Raw genomic sequence first — 22753 nt, 5'->3', positions numbered from 1 at the left:
ACATCTGTCCTTTGCAAACAGCAGCCTTCATTCAAAATGTGCACAAAAGCTAGCATTCTCTTTCCTGAAACTTCGTAGTTCAGGGTTGAAACCAATCAATGGACATGTGTCTGCTTTGGCAGGGGTGCGCAGTGTTCTCCTGCTTGAATGCTTGAGATTCTTCTCCCAGTTTACGAATACTCCTGTCTTCCTAACGGAGATATCCTGCTTGGGAATTGTGAAGGTTGAAGTCTGTTTAATAATTGTCTATCCCAGGCGTAGGCAACCTTGGCTCTTTTATGACTTGTGGACTTCAACTCCCAGAATTCCTGAGCCAGCCACGCTGAGGGGAAAGGGAGAGGTTTCCAAGCTGAGCCATGCTGGCTCAGCAATTCTGGGAGTTGAAGTCCACGAGTCATAAAAGAGCCAAGGTTGCCTACCCCTGGCCTAGGCCTAGGCTGCTTTATGACTCGTGGACTTCAACTCCCAGAATTCCTGAGCCAGCCACGCTGAGGGGAAAGGGAGAGGTTTCCAAGCTGAGCCATGCCGGCTCAGCAATTCTGGGAGTTGAAGTCCACGAGTCATAAAAGAGCCAAGGTTGCCTACCCCTGGCCTAGGCCTAGGCCGCTTTATGACTCGTGGACTTCAATTCCCAGAATTCCCGAGCCAGCCATGCTGGCTGGAGAATTCTGGGAGTTGAAGTCCACAAGTCTTCAAAGTTGCCCGGACTGGATGAATATTTATTTATTTATTTTATTTATTTTATTACATTTATATACTGCCCTTTCCCTGAGGACTCAGGGCGGTTTACAGGGAATTAAAAACCAAAAATACAAAAGTTAAAACCAGTTTAAAAAAGATTAAATTTAACCCTGTGCAACTAAAACCCCAATTAAAATAAATTAATCCTCAGCCTGGGCCAGAGAGCTCGAAGAGCCAGGTCTTCAGGCCCCGGCGGAATATCCCTGGTTTAAACCAAAGGATAGCCTTTCATTTAATTTGGGTGGGGGTTTTTTTGTTTTTTGTTTTTCGATTGGCCTTCGCCCACCATCCACGCGCATACAAAACCACGAACCATCCTTTCAAAATCAAGCCCCACCACCCGCGCCTTGTGTAAGCCTGGATGTTAAAAAGTGTGTTGGCATCCAGTGCCCTTCAGGTGCCAGAGAGGGCACGGACATTTGATCTGTTCAGTGACAGCTGAGAATGCCGCACTCCAAACGCCGCAGCCCCACAGAGGGGTCGGTACCGCTGCAGTGCTCCAAGTTCTTTCCCTGTGGGTTTATGGATGTGTAGGTGGTCTTTGAAGTTGGGCTTCTAAGAGGCCGCAAAACCCAGGAAGATCGTAGTAAGTCTGCAATGCAAGCTCTTTTTTAAAAAGGCACCTTTATCTGGATTCGTGCATCATACCAAGCTATAATAAGTCTTACTGAGTTGGAGCAAAGTAAATTCCATTCAAATGCCTTGCAAACATACACTGAGGCCAGTGGTGGATTCCAATACGTGAACAACCGGTTCTCTGCGTGGATGCCGCTTCTGGAAGTCCGTTCTGGGCCTGGGCAACAAACAAAATTAGCTACCGGTTCTGCCGAAATGGTGAAAGCTGGCTGGACCCAGCACTAATTTAAGGCTGAGCATGACTCTTTTCAAACTTTATCGCTCTGTGACTCTCTAATACAGAGGTGTGTCATCTTGGCCACTTTTAAGATTCGTGGACTTCAACTCCCAGAACTGCTTAGCCAGCCTTGCTGGGGAATTCTGGGAGCTGAAGTCCACAAGTCTTAAAAGTTGCCAAGGTTGGACATCCCTGATATAAGAAGTCACCAAGAATTGAGCCCACGTTAGTGGCTTTTTACTAATTCTGGACCCATTCTGTATTTATTTAAAGATCTGCAGACGAATATTTTCAATTTTTTGACAGCCGAAAATGTTTATGTTTAATAACATAAACCAAAAATGTGTTATCATTTTTTTCAGTGGGAACCAAACTGGAAGACTCTGAGGAGCCCAGTCCGTATCTCTCAAAAACTATAATGGCGGAAATGTCAAAGACACCTGAGGTCAAAGCAAAGATTAGCAAGGACCAGCTAAGCTGTTCCAAGCCTGCAGAGAATTCATCACAGGTAAGAGGCATCCGTCTCTTTTAATTATAAAGTCGTATTCTTCAGGATAATGGGTTGCTGGTGTGGGATGTGAGGGAGGTGTCCTTGACCAAAATATGCAAGAAAAGTTTTATTTATTTGTATCCCACTTTTATTATTCTTGTAAACATAAAAGGCGGTGAACATACCCAACGCCTCTTCTTCCTCCTGTTTACCCCACAAAAACAATCCTGTGAGGTGGGTTAGGCCGAGGGAGAGTAACTGCCCAAAGTCATCTAGTTGGCTTTCATGGCTTAGGTAGTACTAGAACTCACCACCTCCTAGTGATTGGCCCAAAGTCACCCAGCCGGCTTTCATGCCTAAGGCGAGATTAGAATTCACCATCTCCTGGTGATTGGTCCAAAGCCACCCAGCTGGCTTTCATGCCTAAGACAGGACTAGAACTCACCGTCTCCTGGTGATTGGTCCAAAGCCACCCAGCTGGCTTTCATGCCTAAGGCGGGACTAGAACTCACTGTCTCCTGGTGATTGGTCCAAAGCCACCCAGCTGGCTTTCATGCCTAAGACAGGACTAGAACTCACCGTCTCCTGGTGATTGGTCCAAAGCCACCCAGCTGGCTTTCATGCCTAAGGCGGGACTAGAACTCACCGTCTCCTGGTGATTGGTCCAAAGTCACCCAGCCGGCTTTGATGCCTAAGGTGGGACTAGAACTCACCGTCTCCTGGCTCCTAGCCTGATCCCTTCACCACTATACCAAATTTGGTCTGATTTTAAGACAGTAAATATCAATAGATATAACCAAAGTGATGCATTTATAAGAACTCAAAGGGGGTCCTGAGATCAAAATGTTTGGGAAGTGCAAACACCGGTAGCTGCTTAGGGAACATGTTCCCCTTAGTAACCATTCCAGCGTCATGCAGAATGTGTCGCAAAGCCAGCCTGTCCATTTGGTTTATAACCATCCGATGCGCTCACCGAAAATGTCTTCTTTAGAAATTAACAAAGGTATTATGAAAAACACCCTTAAGAGCTTTAGGCTGAGCAATATGCAAAGTCCTTTTCTCCCTCCCCTCCCCCACCCCACCCCTTAGTTCTAGATTAAGCATTAGCAGCTGAAAGGATGAAAAAAGGATCTCTTGGGACCCAATTCCGCCGATGGCAGCTGTGTTCATTGAACTGTAACCCGTCACACAAACGTTGACACACAAAAGCTTTTAAGCCGAAGAAAATAAAACAAAAACAAATAACGACCAGGCCATTGTAAGTAAATAGTAATTCTTTTATTTATTTATTTTTCTTTTTTTATTTTCTTCATTAAGAACAGCATTTTGAAAATAAAATGTATCTATCTGCCCAGGCTTTACAACTCTCATTTTTTGTTTAGTTTAAATTTCATACCTCTTTATGTACAGTCCATATTGGTACACAACTGATTGTCTCAAAAACCTTCCAGAGATGTAGAATATGAAATGGGTATGCAACGGTCAAACAGGATAGGGAAGGGGAGAATATTATAAAACTGCACATTAATAGATTTAATAAATATTTACATATATTATCAAAAGAAGAAGAAGAGAGCACTTGTCATTTAATTAAAAAGCACCGGTTGGGTTATCTGGTAGGATAGTAAGAGGAGTCAAATTATAATACATATCTCCTAAATCAAAGCTACATTTGCTTCTGATTCTGCTGTTTTGGGTTAGAACGGAGGCTTCGAGCAACAAATTAAGCCAAAGCAACGATGTTCCCAAAAAGCAGATTTCAGCTAGTATTGGAAGACATCTTATTTAATTTAGGACTCAGCCTGGAGATGATCATGTCTCCTGGGGACCTACAGTCATTCTACAATCAGGTCTAGGCCTTCTCAAACATCGGCCATGATGGTGGAACTCTCTTTCCCCAGCTTGGACACCCTTCAGATGCACGGACTTTTAATTCCCAGAATTCCCCACCAGGGTGGTCAATGTTCCCGAGAACTCTGGCCGTCCCAAGACTTTTGCTCTCATCAGAAGAGTGCCAAGCTTGAGCTTGAAGAACTCCTTCTCCAGCTGATCCCCACAGGACTAAAGCTTCATGGAAATGGACAGTCGATGAATGTAAATGGAGATAACGTCAATGACATCAAACCAGAAAAATCCTTGGGTTCTGATTGGCCAGCCCTGCTCTCCACGTATTTCATGCATGACACACACACACACCCAAGCTATTCAGCTGTGGAAAAAGGAGTGCAGCTGACAGGAAGTTAAGATCATGCACCAAGATTAGTAGAACGGAAGCATACTTAATGTCACTGGAAAGACCGCTACCGGCTTTGAGGAGGCGCAGTTTGCAAGCAGCCTGAGAATCAGAAGGGAGGGAAGGGAGGAACAAGGTGCGTTGCAGATCATGCCTTCTCCATGAAGAGAATGGCCTTCCTCCATCCTCCACCTCAGGCAGCCGGCAAGCTTACACAACGTTACCCAACTCTCTCCTTCAACCCTTTGCTGAGTGGCATTTGCTACTTGATGCCGGAGCTCTGAAATCTGGGCTGCAAGGATCAAGACATCCTCTAGATGGCTGCAAAGAGCTCAGAAAGCTCTCTCTCTCTCTCTTCTGCCATCTGGTGGTCGATTGGATGTTTTCAGCCCGATTCTGGAAGTCCAATGGAAATCCACCACTTGTGCCAAACAATACAGCCTGGAACTGAGCACATTGCTCGGACTGCATCTGTCATTCAAAATGTTCCTTTCCGATTTGCCGGGGGGCGGGTGGGTGGGTGGGTGGGAATTTGATCCAGCTCATTCCCCCCGTTTCAATATAAATTGCGTTCTACCCTGCTTTTCTATGTTGGGGGAGTTCTTGTATATTTCCAGTTACATTAATCGGCAATCACAAAGCACAGAATGACATTGATGCTTCTCAAAGCAAGCTAGAGTGAAACCCAGGTGGTTTAGCTTCCCTGTGTGTTAAGCGTCTCCCCAGATGCTCTACACATTCATCACAACTTTTGACCAAAAGCAAGCATACAACTTTTTGTTACTTTTTTAACAAAAATACAACTCAACACAAGGGTGCCTTTTAAAAGGTTTCTAACAGAAGCGTTTTCGGGGAGAGTTGCAGAAGCAACGAACATCAGAAACCACAGGCTGACTAATAATAATAATAACAACAATAATAATAGTTCAAGAAAATAATAATCCCTTCTTATAATTTTATCGGCACACCTCCCACCACTAGGAGGCATGGCCCAGGTTCACAGGAGAGATTAGAGGGAGTTCTGGGTTTCCAAGATCCAGCCCTGTCTTTAAGCTCCCAAACTGCCATTGATTTAACGGGAAGTAGGACTGCTAAATCCTTCCTTGTCTAAAAGAAAAAAATAAACACAAATTGGACAACCTCAGAACTTTCTAAAAAATAATCTTTTCCTCCAGTTAAAAACAACACAGTTTCTTCTCTCTCTCTCTCTCTCTCTCTCTCTCTCTCTCTGACTGTCCACATTCAACTGGGAAAATTAATTAATTCCAACCGTTTAATGCAGGTTCATCACATGCATTTTGGTAACAAAAATAGTTTCAAACCCCCATTATCACACGTATCAAACCTCTGTCACACACAGATCCCTAGCAAAGTACCAACTGTGTATGTGAAGCAGCCAAACATAGTTAAATTTTACATTTTTGTATGAACGTCCCTCTTATTAAAAATATTAAATATCTTATTTAAAATTTGTACTTTAAACAAAGATTAGGAGAACAGCAAAATCATCCAGTTTTCCCACAATCGTACATGATGAAATAAGATTTGCATCAAATAAAATTTTGCAAATTCCTGGAACACAACAATGCGGTTTTTTCCTCTTATAGATAAACCTTTGTGGCCCACCAAAATTATTGCTGTTACCTGCTCGGCAATTTTTTAAAAAGACTAAACTTGGCAAAATGACTATGGCGACAAGAATTCATGGAACAAGGAAAAGTGTGTGTCACACACTGTCTGGTTTTACACCAGTTACACTCCTAAATAAGCTGGGTTCTCACAGAGATGATGCCAACATTGTGCCTTGTACAACGCACCGACGTGGCATCTACCATCACATTTATTTCAAGGTTTTTCACACTCTGCTTTTTTCACACTAAACAAGGATATTCAAAGCTGACAAGAGTGGATACATAAATTTATAACAGTTTTATTAGCCCTTCCTTCCACCAAATAGCAACAAGAGTCAAATCATAAAGAAAGAAAGCAGTTCTTAACAGGAAGGGAACCCCCCCCCAAAAAAGTTTAATGTTAGCAAAATATTAAAGTGCACCAAATTTGATGGGACGAGGAGTTTATTTCCCTATTTCTGAATAAAAAAATGACTTTAGGACCAGTTATAGGTAAAACAGATCCTTTACTAGTGCTATAGCCAATATCTAGGATTTTCAGAATACTTCTCGGTTCAGGGTATTACATAATGGCATGCCCTCACATCACATTATTATTATTATTATTATTATTATTATTATTATTATTATTATTATTATTATTATTATTATTATTATTATTATTATTATTATTATTCCTCACGCTAGTATTTATACGTAGAAAGAGAGATTCATTTAGAATCTTTCCTGAGAAGACAGAATGAATCTTTTGAATATGGACAGTTCTGAGTGCAAGGAATTGACATATAATATGAAAAAAAGCATTTAGACAGCGAGGTTGGGTACATTAACGAGTAGATTGGAATCGATAGAATTAGATCAATTAAAAACTGGGGATGTGAAGTAAAAAAAAGAGAGAGAGAGAATCCTCAAACACACCAATTAATTACATTTGATTTTCTCTTCTAAGAACTGGCTATCAGCTTTGCAAATCTGAAGAATTCAGCAATCTTATTTCTGTTCTGTTGCCCATTTACAAAGCGAATCTCTTTTAGAGCAAGGGCAAAAAAAAATCGCCAAACCCATCATCCTTTGAGTTATTTTATACCGTCCTGGTTTTATTGATCTCTCTCTCTCTCTCTCTCTCTCTCTCTCTCACACACACACACACACACACACACACAGTCACACGTGCTCTCTCACACACACACACACACACCTTAACCAAGCAAATCACACTTGCTTTTTTTTTTTAGTCTCTAGGAAAGCAGAAAGCAGGTGCTAGCTAGCCAGCCGAATGTAAAAACTACATGCCTGATGCGCTTTAAAACGCTCACCCGTGAAAGGAATGCTTCAGCAAACATCAGCGAAATCATAGCAATGAGAAAAGGCAGAAAGAATTAGGGAGTTGTGGCAAAGGAGCAGGGTGGGTGGGTAAGAAATTCCCAACATCCACATGAAAACGATCAAATAATAACAACAATAATAATTATAATAACCCAATGTTCCAGATACACATGAGAAAAGGTAAATCAATGTGCCAAAAACCGTTGCAGTCCACGAGGCTTCAGTGTTCAACTAGGGTGGGGAGCAAAGACTGGGAGATTTTAAGCTCACCCCGTGGAGAGGATTTCCTGGCATGCAAAGGATCTCCAGTTTAAATGCGCAGTGAGGACAGTACATTGGGTGATCCACCGAGACACCTTTTCCTTTCCGTGGAAACTCGTGGGAAGCATGGGAGGGATCGTTCCCACGCACCATCTTGCCCTTCCCGGACCTTCTCTTGAGTACCCTTAGCTACCTCTCTGGCACCATTTCTTTTCCCTTCTGGAGACACAGTCTGTGAGATCGATTGCCCCTCTTTGACCTTGGGTCAATCACGAAAGCAGGGCAGATGCTTCCTTGGTCCTACCGAGCACACCCGGATGGTCAACTGCTCTGTTCTGCTACTTGGGAGGAGAAGCTGGGTGAAAGCCTTTATGGTTTCAAAGAAGAGCTTAAGCACCTCGGAACCCACCACTGACTTTGGGTCGTTGGTGCCGCCTGATCTGGAATCCCACCAGGACCTCGGAGGTGAAGAGAAAGCACCCTGTCCACAGCTTGAGGTTGCATAGTGGAAGCTCCACAACTTATTCCCAATCGGCGTTTCTCAAGCTTGGCCCCTTTAAGATGGGTGGACTTCCAACTCCCGGAATTCCTACAGCCAACGTGAAGTCCACCCATCTTAAAGGGGCCAAGCTTGAGAAAAACCTGCTCTAAATCAGGGTGTCTCCACACTTGGCCATCTTTAAAGATGGGTGGCCTTCAGCTCCCAGAATTCCCCAGCCAGCATTCTGGGAGTTGAAGTCCACCAGTCTTAAAAGTGGCCAGGTTTGGAGAAAACCCCACCCCCTTGCTCTTAATGGGCTTTCCGCCCCCCCCCTCCCACTCCCATGAATGCTGTTCAAAGAGTAGCCAAGAAGCCACAAGACCCCTCCTTGCACGGACACTCACGCACCACGCACGGCGACATGAATTAAAGTCCTTTGCCTTCCTACACTTCTGCCCCTTCCAAAGCCTTCCCACTTTCTCTAACCAAAACGCTTCCTCCCAATTTTGCTACTCGATCCCTTTCTCCTCCCCCCCTCCCTTTTTCTATTTTTTTTAAAAAAAGAATGTGCCTAGGTTCTACTTTTAAATTCGGTCAGCTTCTATTGCATCCTTGGAGGCTCCTGGTAGTTAGCTTATCGATTTGACGGTCGTTTTATTTTAAAAAAAAAGGAGAAAACAACTCCGAGCTATCCGTTTCCGAGGACCTTCCACAGGCCCCCCCCCCCATGGATTTCCTCCCTCTGAAAACAACACACTTTTTTGGGGAGGGGGAGGGCAATCAATTTTTGTTAACGGATTCTCTCTCTCTCTCTCTTCCTCTATGACCTCTAAATCTTTTCACCATAGGTGTCTTCCCGTGTAACTTGGTGGCGCGGTTGGAATCTGGAAATAAGGATAATACATCCAGGATTAAGCATTTTTTCTTTTTGAGCGCTGCTTTAAGACAGTTACATTACATAGCCCTGCCGGGCACTTGATCTGGTACATTTAATCCTTGACTTAAGACCACACAATTTGCAATTGAGCCCCAAATTTCTGTTGCTAAGCCAGTCCGTGGGTAAGTGAATTCTGCCCCACTTTTACGACCTTTCTTCCCGCAACTTGTGAAGTGGATCGCTGCAGTTGTTAAGCAAGTCACCTGGTTGTTAAAATAAACCTGGCTTTCCGATTGACTTGGCTTGTCAAAAGGTCACAAAAAGGGGGCCACGCAGTGCTTTTTTTGTAAAAGAAAAAGGTGCCGGAACTCACACATGTCATATAACCCGCCTTGACTACCCTACAAGGTTCCATCCAAAAAAAGGTGCCGGAACTCCGTTCTGAGCGTTCTATGAGAAAAAAAGCCCTGGGGCCACGTGAACACCCACCCCCACCCCCGGGGACACTGCGACCGTCATAAATATGACTCGGTTGCCAAGCATCCAAATTTTGATCACGGAGATGCTGCGACGGTCGTGAGAAAAACCGCCACTTCTTTCAAGACGGTTGTATCTTTGAACGGCCACTAAATGAATCGTTGTAAGTCAAGGACCACCTGTACTCTTTTTCTCCTTCCTCCGTTAGTTATGAAACAAATCCTCGGATTCCCATTTGTCACTGCTTGCTTCTCCTGCCTTGAACTGATCAGAAAGTTTCAACTACTGAATCTTACTAAGGGATGAGACCCCTTGCACGAGTGAGCGACACATAATTGCCTACATTGCTCTATTTTCAACTTCCCACCTGCCAAAAAAAACACAACACAACCCATTGGGATTTGGCTAGAGAGATTTATAAGTAGGCTTCTGGGTTTCAGAAAGTCAGCTGCTAGCCGATAAAAAAAAAAAATCAGCCCATCCGGGCCACGGGTGGGAGAGGAAGAGCGTTCGGGATTTCAACACTCCGCTGAACGCGGATGTTGCATGTCAGATCCGTCTGCTGTCGGCCGGACCGAAGATCCTTCCTGATACGGGCCTGGAACAGACCGCATCAAGCTGGAGAGGAAATCAACTGGGATGTTTTACAACATCAACCTCTCCCCATCTCTGCCCCCCCCCCGTTTCCCCAAAAACAAGTCTCAAAGAAAAATAATAATAATAATAATAACAATGCAAAATTGCCTTATGGAGTCCGTGGCTGGCTTAAACGAAGGCAAGCTCAGGTTCTATGGAGCACAAGCCAAACGCGAGTGGCATTTTGAAGCAGGCCACAGGGCAGCAGATCGTGACAAGTCAAGCAGCCGAGGGAGAGCGCATCAAAACGGGGCCAGCAAAACGGGGAGAATGTAAAGAGCGAAAAAAGGATCAAGCGGTTGGGCGGCTCCTTGGTCCAACGCTGACCCTAGGCAAGGCAAAGGCGACAAAGGAAGCGTTCCTGCCGGGCCCGCCTAATCTTTTTGAAGCCACCAACTTGGCATTCAGGAATTTTGCCCGCGTTGGGTAGGAAGCCTTGGAGAAGGGCCCTTTGTTGCAAAGCCAGGCAAATTTTAAAGGAAAGACACCACCAACGGATGGTAGTTCAGCTAAAAAACAACAACAGCAGCAGCAGCAGCACAAGGCGGTGATTTGTTGGGAAAAGGAGCAATGGAGTCAATGCTAATGGACGAAAGAAGTGGGCGAGCTTTCCTAGAGACGTCATCTGAAGTTTCTCAGACCAGAAGGACATTGCAAAAGTGTAACCATTGCAAAAATTTTTCCCCCCACTGACTTACTAGAAGAAAATGGACGAGATAAATCATTCCCCCCCTTCCCCCCCCAAAAGGAGGAGATGGCATTGTTGGGTTAGTCCCTGGACAACAGTCTTAGCCAAGGAAAACTTGACTGGCTCAAACGATGTGGAATTTGAAAATCGCCCCTGCACGCATCCTTGGGTGTTGAAGCTTCCCACAGCTAATTCTCATCCCGCCCATCGTTCTCCCCTGCTCCCCGATCATCAGCAAGCATCCAACTGAAGGAAGTTACGAGGAGAGAGCAGCGGTGGGGCCTTTTCCCCTAAGGCAGGGGTAGGCAACCTCGGCTCTTTTATGACTCATGGACCTCAACTCCCAGAATTCCTGGGTCACTCAGGAATTCTGGGAGTTGAAGTCCATGAGTCATAAAAGAGCCGAGGTTGCCTACCCCTGCCCTAAGGGGTAGCTGCTTCTATGCATCCCGTTTTGATACTTACAGTCCCGCCATTCAAGACAACTGCCATCTCGGTGGGCTGGTAGACGTTGCTTCGGAAGGGAGCGCTGGCACGATTTCCCAAGCTGCCGTTACGAAATACTGCCGTCCGTAACGCTGGGCAAAATCGAGAAAGTGAACAGCAATTAGTCTGAAAGAAAAATCTACTGGATCCGTTCCCATCCAGATGTTGCTGAACTATCATTCCTATAATCCCACTAAGAGGACCAGAATTGAGGGAGGCTGGAAACTGTAGTTTGACGGTATAGGGAGGGACAGGAAATTGCAATTCATCACAAAGAGGCCTGGGAACAAAATGCACCTTCAATCTCATAGCTATGCAGATCAGGAGATACTTAAAAGGTAAAGGTTCCCCGGCACGTGCGTGCTAGTCGTTTCCGACTCTAGGGGCCGGTGCTCATCTCCGTTTCAAAGCCGAAGAGCCAGCACTTGTCCGAGGACGTCTCCGTGGTCATGTGGCCGGCATGACTAGACGCCAAAGGCGCACGGAACGCTGTTCCCTTCCCACCGTAGTGGTCCCTATTTTTCTACTTGCGTTTTTATGTGCTTTCGAACTGCTAGGTTAGCAGAAGCTGGGACGAGTAACAGGCGCTCGCTCTGCTACGCAGCACTCGGGATTCGACAAGCTCAGCATCCTAACCCACTGAGACACCACATCTCTTAGGAGATACTTAGTGAAACTATATTCCAGACCCCAGAAGAGAAAGCATCGTTATGATGTTAGGACACCATCAGTCTCTAGGGCAGTGTCAGGCTGGAAGAATCTGGACCACAAGTTAAGACCCAGTTGAACTGATTTATTGCTCACGCCGATACACAAGAATCTAGTCAATTAATCAAGGTAAAGTTTTCCCTGTCCAGTTGCATTTGACTCTAGGATGCTGTGGTCATCTTTTTTTTTCTCAGCTGAGGGAGCCAACATGGTCAGAAGACGTTTTCAGTGGTGGTGTAGCCAGCATGGCTGTACACCGAGAGCACACAGGATTCTGTTGTCTTCCCACTGAAGTGGTACCTATTTATCTACTTGCATTTGCATGCTTTCGAACTGCGAGGTGGGCAGGAGCTGGGGCAAGAATGGGATCTCACCCCACTGTGCGGCACTTGTGTCTCGAACCCAGGCCGTCAGCTTTCCAGCTGACAAGCTCAACGTCTTTTAACCGTTGAGCCAACATGCTCTCTAGTCAACTAATAGTAAGCACTAGCTTTGGAGCTAGATAAGAGTCAACAGAATTCAAGAGTTTGGCCTTAGATACTTTACTTTGTGGGAATGTAACGATTCTAGGCTGATTCCTCTCTTGACTCCACCCCCCACCCCCCAGGCTATGCCTGTCTTTCTCCTACAAGCAGCTCCTGTTTTGAGCCATTGCTACTTTAAAGTATTCCATTCTCAAATTTTTATTTGGTCAGACTTCCCACATTCTTACGACTTCATGACAAAGCATCTTCGGTCCCACATTAAAGAAATGAGCATTCACCTGCATTATGTTCATCCATTGAAAAAGCTTTATTCTCCATGTAGCTCCGAGGAAGCTGGAGGTCCTCCTCAAAAGCAGTTTCACGCATCCGTGGTTGTGAAGTGTCAAAGTAGTTGGGCACGTTCTCTTGCTGAGATGGAAGGACGGCACAGTGAACCTCTGGGATGCCATAGAAGATCAGGAAGACCCAGCCATTGGCTACCAGAGCCACAGCAAGGCTGGGATCCTGCCACTGGTCTCCTCTCCCCAGTTCCTTGTTACCATACAGGTACATAGTCAGCCAAGCCACCCAAATGAGGATCGAGAAGAAGCTGGTGAGGACAAGCCACGCCCCGTTCTTCTTCCACTTCTTAAATTTCCCACACAACGTGAAGAAGGAAAAACAGGCGGTGGCCACCATCAGGAACATCACGTAAATGGAGGCCATGGCAAAATCCACCGGCTCGTAATTGCAAGCCGGCTTTCCTTCCCTCACGATTGTCAGTATCAGCCACTCCGTGGCAATGATGACCTGGACCAACGCCACGCAGACAGCGATTCCGGCCAGCTGCCATCCAGATGGGCTTTTGCCATGGCGGACAAGTCTCCGGAGCCGCCAGGCTTGAGCGAGCAAGCAGGAGAAGCAGACGGCGAAGAGGACTCCCCAGGAGAACCTGCGGATGGAGCAGACGGTCTCGTCCTCTTCGATGATGAAGGCAAAGGCCAAGCCAAACAGCGCCAAGGTCCCTAAAAAGAAGAGAAAATGGAGGCCCAGCGGGCTCCTTTTCTCTTTGCCTTTGATAAAGGGCAGCCTGGCCAGCAAGATCAACTTGAGGAGCAGCGTGGTCAAGACTCCCGCGCCTGCCACAGCCTCAACCACAATCCCCCAGATAGCATCCAGGTCACACAGGGCAACATATTGAGGAAGGAGGTCCAATCCACATCCTCGTGGAGTACTGGAGTTCTCGGAGGAACCATAATCAACCACAAAGAGTAGGAGAAGGCCAACTGTAAGGAAAGTAGACATTTTTCTACCTGGAAACAAAAAAAAAAAGACGACGATCAGTGGCCTGCCACTTCCTACTTCTCAGCAACTCCCCTCCCCACTCCTTGAGAGAAGATGGTGCTAGAACTGCCAGAAGGCCAAGCCAGCATGACTGCATTGGCTGAAATCTAGAGATTAAATGCAGAATACCTAGAAAAGGGAGGGTCCAACCTTGGCAACTTTTAAGACTTGTGGACTTCAACTCCCACAATTCCCCAGCCAGCCATGGGGAATTCTGGGAGTTGAGGTTCCTCAGGTCTTAAAAGTTGCCCAAGGTGGACACCTCTGATGGAGAAGATCCCCTGTAGAGACTCTTTGTCCTCTACAACATCTGGGTTACCTGCTCGCTGTCAATGAACTGGAAATTGAGGTCCTCCCTCCAAACAGTCAGTGATTTGTGCAAATGCCACGTCCCTAGTTTTTCCAGAGAGAGCCAGTTTGACCCACACTTTAAAGGCGCTACATGAGATATCAGGAGACTGGGAATTCTAGTCCTGCCTTTGGTGCGAAAACCAGGTGGGCTAGTTACTCACTCTCAACCCTAGGAAGAAGATGCTAACAAGCCACTTCTGAAAAACATTGGCAAGAAAAATATGTTGATGAAGCTTCTCAGTCATCCAGGTAAAGTTGCCTGAAGGTTGAGTCCTGGCAATTGGACTTAATTTATGAGTCCAGTTAAAAATAATTAATAAATAATTATAAATAATGTACTTACTTGCTACTTACTTATTTTGAATAGGAATAAAATAGAATAATGGGGATCGGATCGGATCGGATCGGATAGGATAGAATCTGGAAGGGACCTTGGAGGTCTTCTAGTCCAGCCCCCTGCTCAAACAGGAGAACCTATACCATCTCAGTCAGGTGATTGTCTAGCCTCTTCTTAACAATCTCCAGTGATGGAGCGCCCACGATTTCTGGAGGCAAGCTGTTCCACTGGTTGATTGTCCTCACTGTCAGGACGTTTATTTATTTCTGAGCAGTGAAATGTCTCAAGCTAACAAAAACTAACTCCAGTTTGCCACGAGTCAACCTTCAGATTGCCAAGTAAACTGCAGGGATTTGTTCCTGGGGGCCACCAAGACTTTGGGGTTGACTTTCTGGACTTTTTAACAGCAACCCCCACAATCCAGACGTTTCGTCATCCGCGCTTCAGCTACTCAAGGGATCGAAGGCTTTGGACGATCACTGCAGCACTGCTGCGAAATATTTGGTTAAAAAAAACAACACAACAACACCTACTTTGACTTCAAGAACCGAAACCTTTGCTGCAGTTCCCTCCCCCCCCTCCTTTCCCAGGAAAAATCGCAACGAGTGGGAATTCTGCCCAGTTTCTTCCCAGCTCCTTTGTAAAGAATCCGCTTCAGGGGGTGATGGCAGAGCACAAGGAGAGCCGAGCGAAGCTCGCTCAGCCTGCCGAAGAGACGCGGCTCCTGACCTGTAATTGATGAGGACATTGTGCTTGCCATGCAATAAATAAATAAATAAATAAATAACTGCTATGACTGTTTTCTCTCCCTTCTGCATCCTAATGCTGCAGACTGCACCTTTTGCTGCTTGGAGGATCCGATGCAGAGGAACAGAAGTAGGATGCAAAATGCCATCGGGGTATTTTTAGAAGACCTGACTCCAACTGGAACCCAAGCGGGATGTGGAGTTGGCTCATCAATTCCTCCCAAATATAGCGGGTCATGCGTGTCACATGTAAAAAGAGCTTCCTTCGGCACTCCTGAGAATCACAAAACTATCTCAGCCCACCCTCCTGTGAACCAAACTGGAACGTTTCAAAGATTGTGTAAGAATCAAGAGGCCACCTGCACTTCATGGGTTGCCAAACAGCAGCATTTTAATTTCCTGCCTGCTCTGGAATCGAACCAGATTTTAAGGAGAGAGAGAGAGAGAGATCCAGAGTTGCAGCCCAGGTTGGAGTGCTTGCAAATTGCTCAGGGTGGGTCTCCACCAGAGAGGGAAGCTACTCCACTTACGGATGGGGGATACCGGTTGGGAAAAACATGGCTTCTAGAGTTGGTCTCCATCACACACCCCACTTATGGATGGTGTTGGGAAAACCATGGCTTCGAGAGAGTTCTGTCTCCATCAGAGACGGAAGGCATCCTACTTATGGTTGGTTGGAAAACCATGAACTTCAGGATTGGTCTCTGTCAGAGAGGGAAGAAGGCAAGACATATTTGCTTAGAAAATGTACATGGCTACTTGTCTCACATGTTAACCGTGGGCAGCTAGCAAGAATTCACAAAAACAATACAATAACAAAACCTCCATCGATGAACCCAAAGCAGAATTAAAACAATCGTAACCCAATAACTAAGACACCGTATCTAACCTCGTTAAGAAATATTGAATGCCCTGCTCCACTGCCTGGGGGGGGAAGAGCAGTGCTGGGATCCAGCCGGTTCTCACCACTTCGGCAGAACCGATAGCTAATATTTTGTTGCCCAGGCCCAGAATGGACTTCCGGAAGCGGCATCCACACACGAGAACCAGTTGTTTACCTATTTGAATCCCACCACTGGGGGAGAGTCATGGCTTCGTGATCTTCTAAAAGACCAAGGCCCTTTGAATCCAAGGAAGTAGTCTATCCTATTGGACAGGTGCTACAACAGAGAAGGTGCATCTCCTAGATCCCACTTTAATAGAGGAAACTTGGAGTTCGCACTAGGTGGGGAAACTATTTGTGTCCTGCAGTGGCTGCTGTTCAGCAGTTGAAGGACTAGAATGTTCTCCAGTCTGGATCTCCATCACAGGAAGCAAACTTGTATCAGACGTAGCCCAACAAGACCAGTGGGATTCACCTGGACCGGTCACCGATTCTTTTGAGTGGAGAAACCAGAGTTGGACCCAGGGCTTTCAAGGACAAGTTAAAACCCATAATTCTGGGCTGCAGTGCCTTTCTGTCAACAGGATCCAAGGATGATACAAACGGGACACCATCAGAAGTTTATCAGAAGCCACAACTCTCCAGCCTGGCTTTAGGGAACCAAACAGCTGTCCTGCATGGCAACCTGGGACTTATTCTCAAAGCCACGTAACCGTAAAATTGCTTTGGCGCCTTCACAATTGTGCCAACCACTCCAAATCTGTATTCTTCATTCTGCTGCTTCTTTTCTTTTTTTTTAAAGAGCAACTGGCATGAAATTAGCATTCAGAGGAGGACCCAAAGAGCATCCAGCATTACTGCATTCCTCTTGAGCCAACAACTGGCCAAGATAGCCAGCGGCTTCGGGCCCAATCTTGTGAATTTCAGCACACTCTAGGTTAAACAAGGCGGCTTCTGCACCACTCGGGGTCCCTTTTAATATTGTTTTTAGGAGCCTGGTACAAAGGAAGAAGCAGCCAGTTAACTCAGCGCTCTCGCCACCTCCAGCTGTGGCTGCTCTGCCTGCCAAAACCTTGTTTTCTCTCTCTTCTTACCCCACCCCACCCCACCCCCGCGCTCCGTACAAGTGCACACAACCAACACATAACTCACTCCCCCACCTGACCCAAAGGAGTGGAGTTTACTTAATGTATTCTCTCCAAACAGTGCCGATCCAGAAGTCTTATCATCCCTTCTCAACTCTCATGCATAAGCGGGTCAGTCTATGTTTTTGATAAACAATGCCTGTTTTGGGGGGGGGGGTTGCATGTTTACTCCTCTCTCCCAATGAGGTTCTTTCCCAGATCGGTCTCTCTCTTTATCAGATCTGAGGAGCGTTAAGAACAAATCCATAAGTCGTCTCTCCTCCAGGCTGTGTCAACAACACCTCCTCCTTGGACCAACCCATAACCGCTTTGGGGCCATTCCTTTATCCGCAATTCAGTTTCTCCCTCCCTTTATCTTCGGGAGGATAAGCAGACTTTCTCCAACTAGCAAATGCCACCCTTAATTGGATAAACGGCCTAGATAATTAATACGTAGAACCGTCCGCTCTCTTCTTTATGAATCAGCGTTATTCCAAAATGTAAACTTTTTTTAACTTACACAGAATTTCTTCTTGGCATTTCTCAAACCTTACCAAAACTTAACCGCTACGTATTTCCATCATACACACACTATAATATGACGCGCTCCCTTCTCTATAATTTTTATTACCGTAATCTGTGTGTCCTATGCCGTGTGCTAAATAAATAAATATCCCAGGCCAGATCTCTAAACTCCCCCCCCCCAGCTTTGCATCAAGATAACAACTTGTTGTGTTGTGAAGATGAAACTCTTCAAAAGAACTTCGCGGCATTGTTTTTACCTGTTGTCAGTGCAAAAACATCCAATGTTAGCAGCTGTTGACAAAAACAACCTCCTGTTTTCTCCACTTGACCACAACGTATCTCGATATTTACCTCCCCCTTTTCTACATCTGTCCTATGTCTGGCTAAATCCCTCTTTCTCCCCCACCTCCACTCTGTGTTTTTAACCCTCTTTCTGTTACAAAGCAAAATTCTCTCGGGAGAGCTGGGAATGGGATGCTCTGCATCTATTTCCTCTTCGCCCCCCCCCCCGCCTCCCAGTCTGGGCGGTGGGAGAAAATAAAAAAATAAAAAGCTGATTTCTACTATAGGCCGAGCTTGCACGCACTCTCTGATTCCAAGGAAGCGTAAATCCTGTTTCACCGCCAACCTTTCTACACCACCTTGTTTGTTTACATCAGGGGTGTCCAGCCTTGGCAATTTTTAAGACTGGAGGACTTCGACTCAACTGGCTGGGGAATTCTGGGAGTTGAAGTCCACCAGTTTTTAAAAGTTGCCAAGGTTGAACCCCGTCGATTTACCCCTTTCACCAAGGAAGGAGTAAACCACACACACACACACACACACACACACAAACACAAACACACACACACACACAAACACCTCAAATCTTCTCAACTCCGGAAAAGGAAGTCTCTGGAATTCAAAAGCTTCGGCCATTGGATGTGGAACATACTACAGGGCAGTTCAGGGTTTATCCGAGGCAAGTTTCCAAACACAGCTACGAAAGACTGCAAAACTCTTCGGGATGCTGTCGTCCGCCCCCCCCCCCCCCCCCGTCCCGCAAACGTTGCACCTTCTTTCTTAAACGTTCCACATATCCAGCTCCTATTTTTCAGTCCTAGCTTCCCGAGGGTAGGGCTCCGTTCTATTCTTTTTTGGCTCTCTCCTTGCCAAGCTGCATTTATTTATTTATTTATTTATTTATTTATTTATTTATTTATTTATTTATTTATTTATTTATTATTTGGTTTATATACCGCCCTATTCCCAAAGGACTCAGGGCAGTTTACAAGGCAAAATTTTCAATAATAATAATACTAATAATACTAATAATAATACTAATAATAATGCTAATAATAATACTAATACTAATACTAATAATAATAATAATAATAATAATAATAATAATAATAATAATAATAATAATAATAATAAAATCCAAGCAAAAGTGACTTCAACCGACATCAATCAGTCTGCTGCTATCAGACCTGGCACCCTTCATCTTCAAGGGCTAAGCATCCTTTGCCAGAAGCGGGTTTATCTCTTATGCGCTTATCTCTTCTGGCAGAGCAATCTGCATAAAACTCAGGGTTGGATTTCCCCCCTGCCCCCACCCCCAAATTCGTTTCGAACAGAGGTGGGGAGGGAAGTCAAAACCAAGCCCCAAGGATTGCAAGCAGCGTGCTCCAATTTGAGGTCCTCTCTGGACCCGCTGGGTGAAAACTGCCAGCATGGCTACATCTCTTCCTCACCACCACCCCCCCCCGCCACCACCCCCACTGATTTATTGGCTTTTGTAGCACCAGAAAACAAATCTTCTCCAGTCCTAGAATGGGGGTGGAGATGTCCTCAAAGCTGTTAGGTCAAAATCCAATAGCTACTTTGCAGAGGAGGTGGGTAAAGGATAGATAATTTCTTGAGTTTGTGTCTGTGTCTGTGTGTGTGACGCCTTCCAAAGGTTGACTTTCCTAAAAGAAAACCTGGAAAAAAAAACCTCTTTCCCTGCTTGAGCAGAGGGGTTGAAGACCTCCAAGGTCCCTTCCAGCTTTTGGCCTTCTGTTCTTGGTTTTGTTTCCCCCACCACCACTTCCCCGGCAGCTGGAATTGGTCTAGGCTGGGCAGGGGGTCTGCAACCTGGACCACTTTTATGACTTGTGGACTTCAGCTCCCAGAATTCCTCAGCCAGCACAGCATAGCTGGCTGGGGAATTAAGTCTCCAAGTGGTCAAGGTTGCAGACACACACACACACACACACACACACACACACACACACACACACACACACACACGGTTTAGGGGCAGAGGTGGCATCTGCTCTTGAGTCTCAGCTTATGGAGAGCCTGACTTGGCACGGGTGGGGAATCCTTCTCCAACCCCACCCTCTCTCTCAAGTTCCCGTCCTGGTGCTCCTGAGGACAGCCCCTCGGAGTACGACCGCTGTCTCCCCCCCCCCACTCCCCAAACCCCACAGATCCTTGGAAATCTCTCTTCTCTCCCCCCCACACCCACCCCCTCCGCGCCCCACCAGCCATCGCTCCTGCTCGGCACCCCTTAAGTGGAAACCTCGCCGCCTTCCCCGTCAAAGCGCCAACGCGTCTCCCGAGTCGCGATCCCTTCTCCACCCGGCCGTGGGGCAACTCCAGGCGGGCTGGGGTGTGCCTCTTTCTCTGCCTGCCCGGGGATTTTTATTTATTTTTATTTTAATTCCATTTATATCCCGCCCTTCTCCGAAGACTCAGGGGGGCTTACAAGCTTAGCAGTAGCCTTCATTCTATGTATATGCCTGCTTATTAGGGCTTTCGCCCCCCCCCCCCAAGCGGCATTATTACAAAGTCAGCTTATTGCCCCCAACAATCTGGGTCCTCATTTTACCCACCTGGGAAGGATGGAAGGCTGAGTCAACCTTGAGCCTGGTGGGACGCGAACCTGCACTAATTGCAGGCAGCTGGTGTTATACTTAAGGAGGCATTAGCCCACTGCTCCACCAAGGATGATGGGAGGTGTAGTCCTAACTCTCCGGAGGGGCGCCGGAGAGGAGGGGGAAAAAAATAAGGCGTCCCAGCCCCGGTCCTTTTGGCAACCTTTTGGAGCCGTCGTTGAAAAGTTCTTGTTAAGTCTTTTAAGCGCGATCTCTCCTCCTCCGCTCCAGAGGCTCGCCAGCCTTTCTGCCTGCTCGCCCCGCGCGGCCAGGCGATCTTAGCCGAGAGCCGGTGCCAGGAAAGCCGCGGGACTCAGCGGCGGGTCGTGGGGTGGGTGGGTGGGTGGGAAATCCGTCCGCCCCCCCCCCCGCGCCTGCCAAGCGCGCCCTAGAGCTCTGCGCTCGTCTTGCGGGGCAAGCGAGGCCAGGAGCCTTCCAGCCCAGCCGAGACCCGGGGCGGGGAAGGGGGGGCCTTCCTCCCCTCCTCCTCCTCCTCCGTCGCTTCTCCAGAGCCCGGGCTTGCGTCTGCCTGGCATTCGGCAGTCCCTTTCGGCGCAGGGCTCCAAGTCCCATCATCCCCACGTTGAAGCCAGCTTCTCTTCTTCCCCCTTGCCGGCGACAGCGCCAGGCTCCAAGACCCATCATCCCCACTTTAAAGCCAGCTTCCTTCCCTCTTGCCGGCGACAGCGCCAGGCTCCAAGACCCATCATCCCCACTTTGAAGCCAGCTTCCCTCCGCCGTCCCGGCGACAGCGCCAGGCTCCAAGACCCATCATCCCCACTTTAAAGCCAGCTTTCCTCTGCTTTCCCGGCGCCAGGCTCCAAGACCCATCCTCCCCACTTTAAAGCCAGCTTCCCTCCGCCGTCCCGGCGACGGCGCCAGGCTCCAAGACCCATCCTCCCCACTTGGAAGCCAGCTTTCTTCCCTCTGGCCGGCGACTGCAGCAAACTCCAGCCCCCACCCTCCCCCCTTGGAAGCCAGCTTCCATCGCCCTTCTTAAGACTCCATCCTGCCCATCCTCCGCGGCCGAAGCGACCGGGCATCGGCAGAGCTGGAAATCCATCCAGCGCCTGGGGAGGGAGAGAGAGAGAGAGAGAGAGAGAGAGAGGGAGGGAGGGAGGGAGGGAGGGGGGGCCAGATCCCTCCCCTTCCCCCCGAGAGGGGTCTACCCCACTTTGCCCGCGTTCCCGGGTGGGACTCGGGACTGAAGCCCCCTACCCACCCGCCCAACCCCCAAGGCTCCGGAGTTGCGATCCCGGGGGACCGAGCCTGCCCTTCTTCCTCCGTCCCCGCTCACCCGGCCTGCCTCGCTCTCCTCTCGGCCGGCTGGCCGTTGCGCAGCCCCCCGCCGGTCAGCCCGGGCAGCCGGACGCTCGGCGGCGCTAGACGACCCGCCTTCGGCGCCGCAGCCCCGGCCGGGCTCATAGAGCGGAACCAGCGGCGCCCCCCGGGCCGCGCAACCGGCCGCCCTGCTGCAGCCTCCCCGCCGTCGCCAAGTGCCCGGCCGGCCCCGCTCGCCCCTCGCCTCGGCTCCCTGCCCTCCCCTCCCCTCCCCGCCGGGGAGGGAGGGCTGTCCGGGAGGCCCCGCCCCCTCCGCCTCCCGGCCCCGCCCTCTGGACGGCCACGCGGTCGGCAGCGCCCCCGGCTGGCCAGGAAAAGGCTCCCGAGCCGGGGGGGGGGGAGGGACGGACGCTTCCCCGAGGCTGCGTTCGCAAGGGAAAGCCGCCCCCCCCCCACACACCACCACCAGCAGCAGCAGCGACCCGCGTTAGCCGATCGATGCCGTTTTCCAAGCTGAGCCTCTGGGACGTTAAGCCAGATTGACCCCAGTCAAGTATAGGTTCTCCTGCTTGAGCAGGGGGCTGGACTAGAAGACCTCCAAGGTCCCTGCCAGCTCTATTCCATTCCAGAATTCTAATTCTAAGAATTCTAATCATTCTAATTCTATTCTATATTCTATTCTGTTCCATTCTATTCCATTTCCATTTCATTCTTCCATTCCATTCTATTATTCCATTCCATTCCATAATTCTAATTCTAATTCTAATTCTATTCTATTCTATTCTATTCTATTCTATTCCTTTCTGTTCTGTTACATTTCCATTTCCATTATTTCCATTTCCATTTCATTCTTCCATTCCATTCTATTACTCTATTTCATTCCATAATTCTAATTCTAATTCTAATTCTA

The 22753-nt window shown here is 47.6% G+C and overlaps 1 protein-coding gene across 4 annotated transcripts; it reads right to left on the bottom strand.

Annotated features, from left to right (window-relative positions):
• Positions 1–3358: 3358 nt before the first annotated feature.
• Positions 3359–22058, bottom strand: GPRC5B (G protein-coupled receptor class C group 5 member B). Of its 4 annotated transcripts, none has more exons than XM_081338404.1 (4): positions 21860–22058; positions 12652–13665; positions 11160–11272; positions 3359–5424 (listed from the first exon to the last, which is right to left on the bottom strand). In XM_081338404.1, the coding sequence occupies exons 2-4, from the start codon at positions 13655–13657 to the stop codon at positions 5266–5268; spliced, it is 1278 nt and encodes a 425-aa protein (XP_081194530.1). In that variant the 5' UTR covers positions 13658–13665; positions 21860–22058; the 3' UTR covers positions 3359–5265. The 4 variants fall into 4 exon arrangements, with proteins under 4 accessions (XP_081194530.1, XP_081194531.1, XP_081194532.1 ...); XM_081338405.1 differs by lacking the exon at positions 21860–22058 and adding an exon at positions 20726–20785; XM_081338406.1 differs by lacking the exon at positions 21860–22058 and adding an exon at positions 15661–15702.
• Positions 22059–22753: the final 695 nt, after the last annotated feature.

Source organism: Vipera berus, assembly GCF_964194415.1.
Source record: "Vipera berus genome assembly, chromosome: 13".
Classification (NCBI taxonomy): Eukaryota; Metazoa; Chordata; class Lepidosauria; order Squamata; family Viperidae; genus Vipera; species Vipera berus.
The sequence above is the reverse complement of the archived record's forward strand: the minus strand, read 5'-3'. Positions and strand labels throughout refer to the sequence as shown.

What these genes read in the sequence shown, in the direction of transcription:
- GPRC5B (XM_081338404.1), bottom strand. Translation starts at nt 13,657, where the DNA reads ATGTCTACTTTCCTTACAGTTGGCCTTCTCCTACTCTTTGTGGTTGAT. An exon ending in AATGGATGAACATAATGCAG is followed by an intron (nt 11,273 to 12,651) that starts GTGAATGCTCAT and finishes GATTTTGCCCAG; the next exon opens with CGTTACGGACGGCAGTATTT. An exon ending in TTGTCTTGAATGGCGGGACT is followed by an intron (nt 5,425 to 11,159) that starts GTAAGTATCAAA and finishes TTTTTCTTTTAG; the next exon opens with ACAAGGAAGGATTTAGCAGT.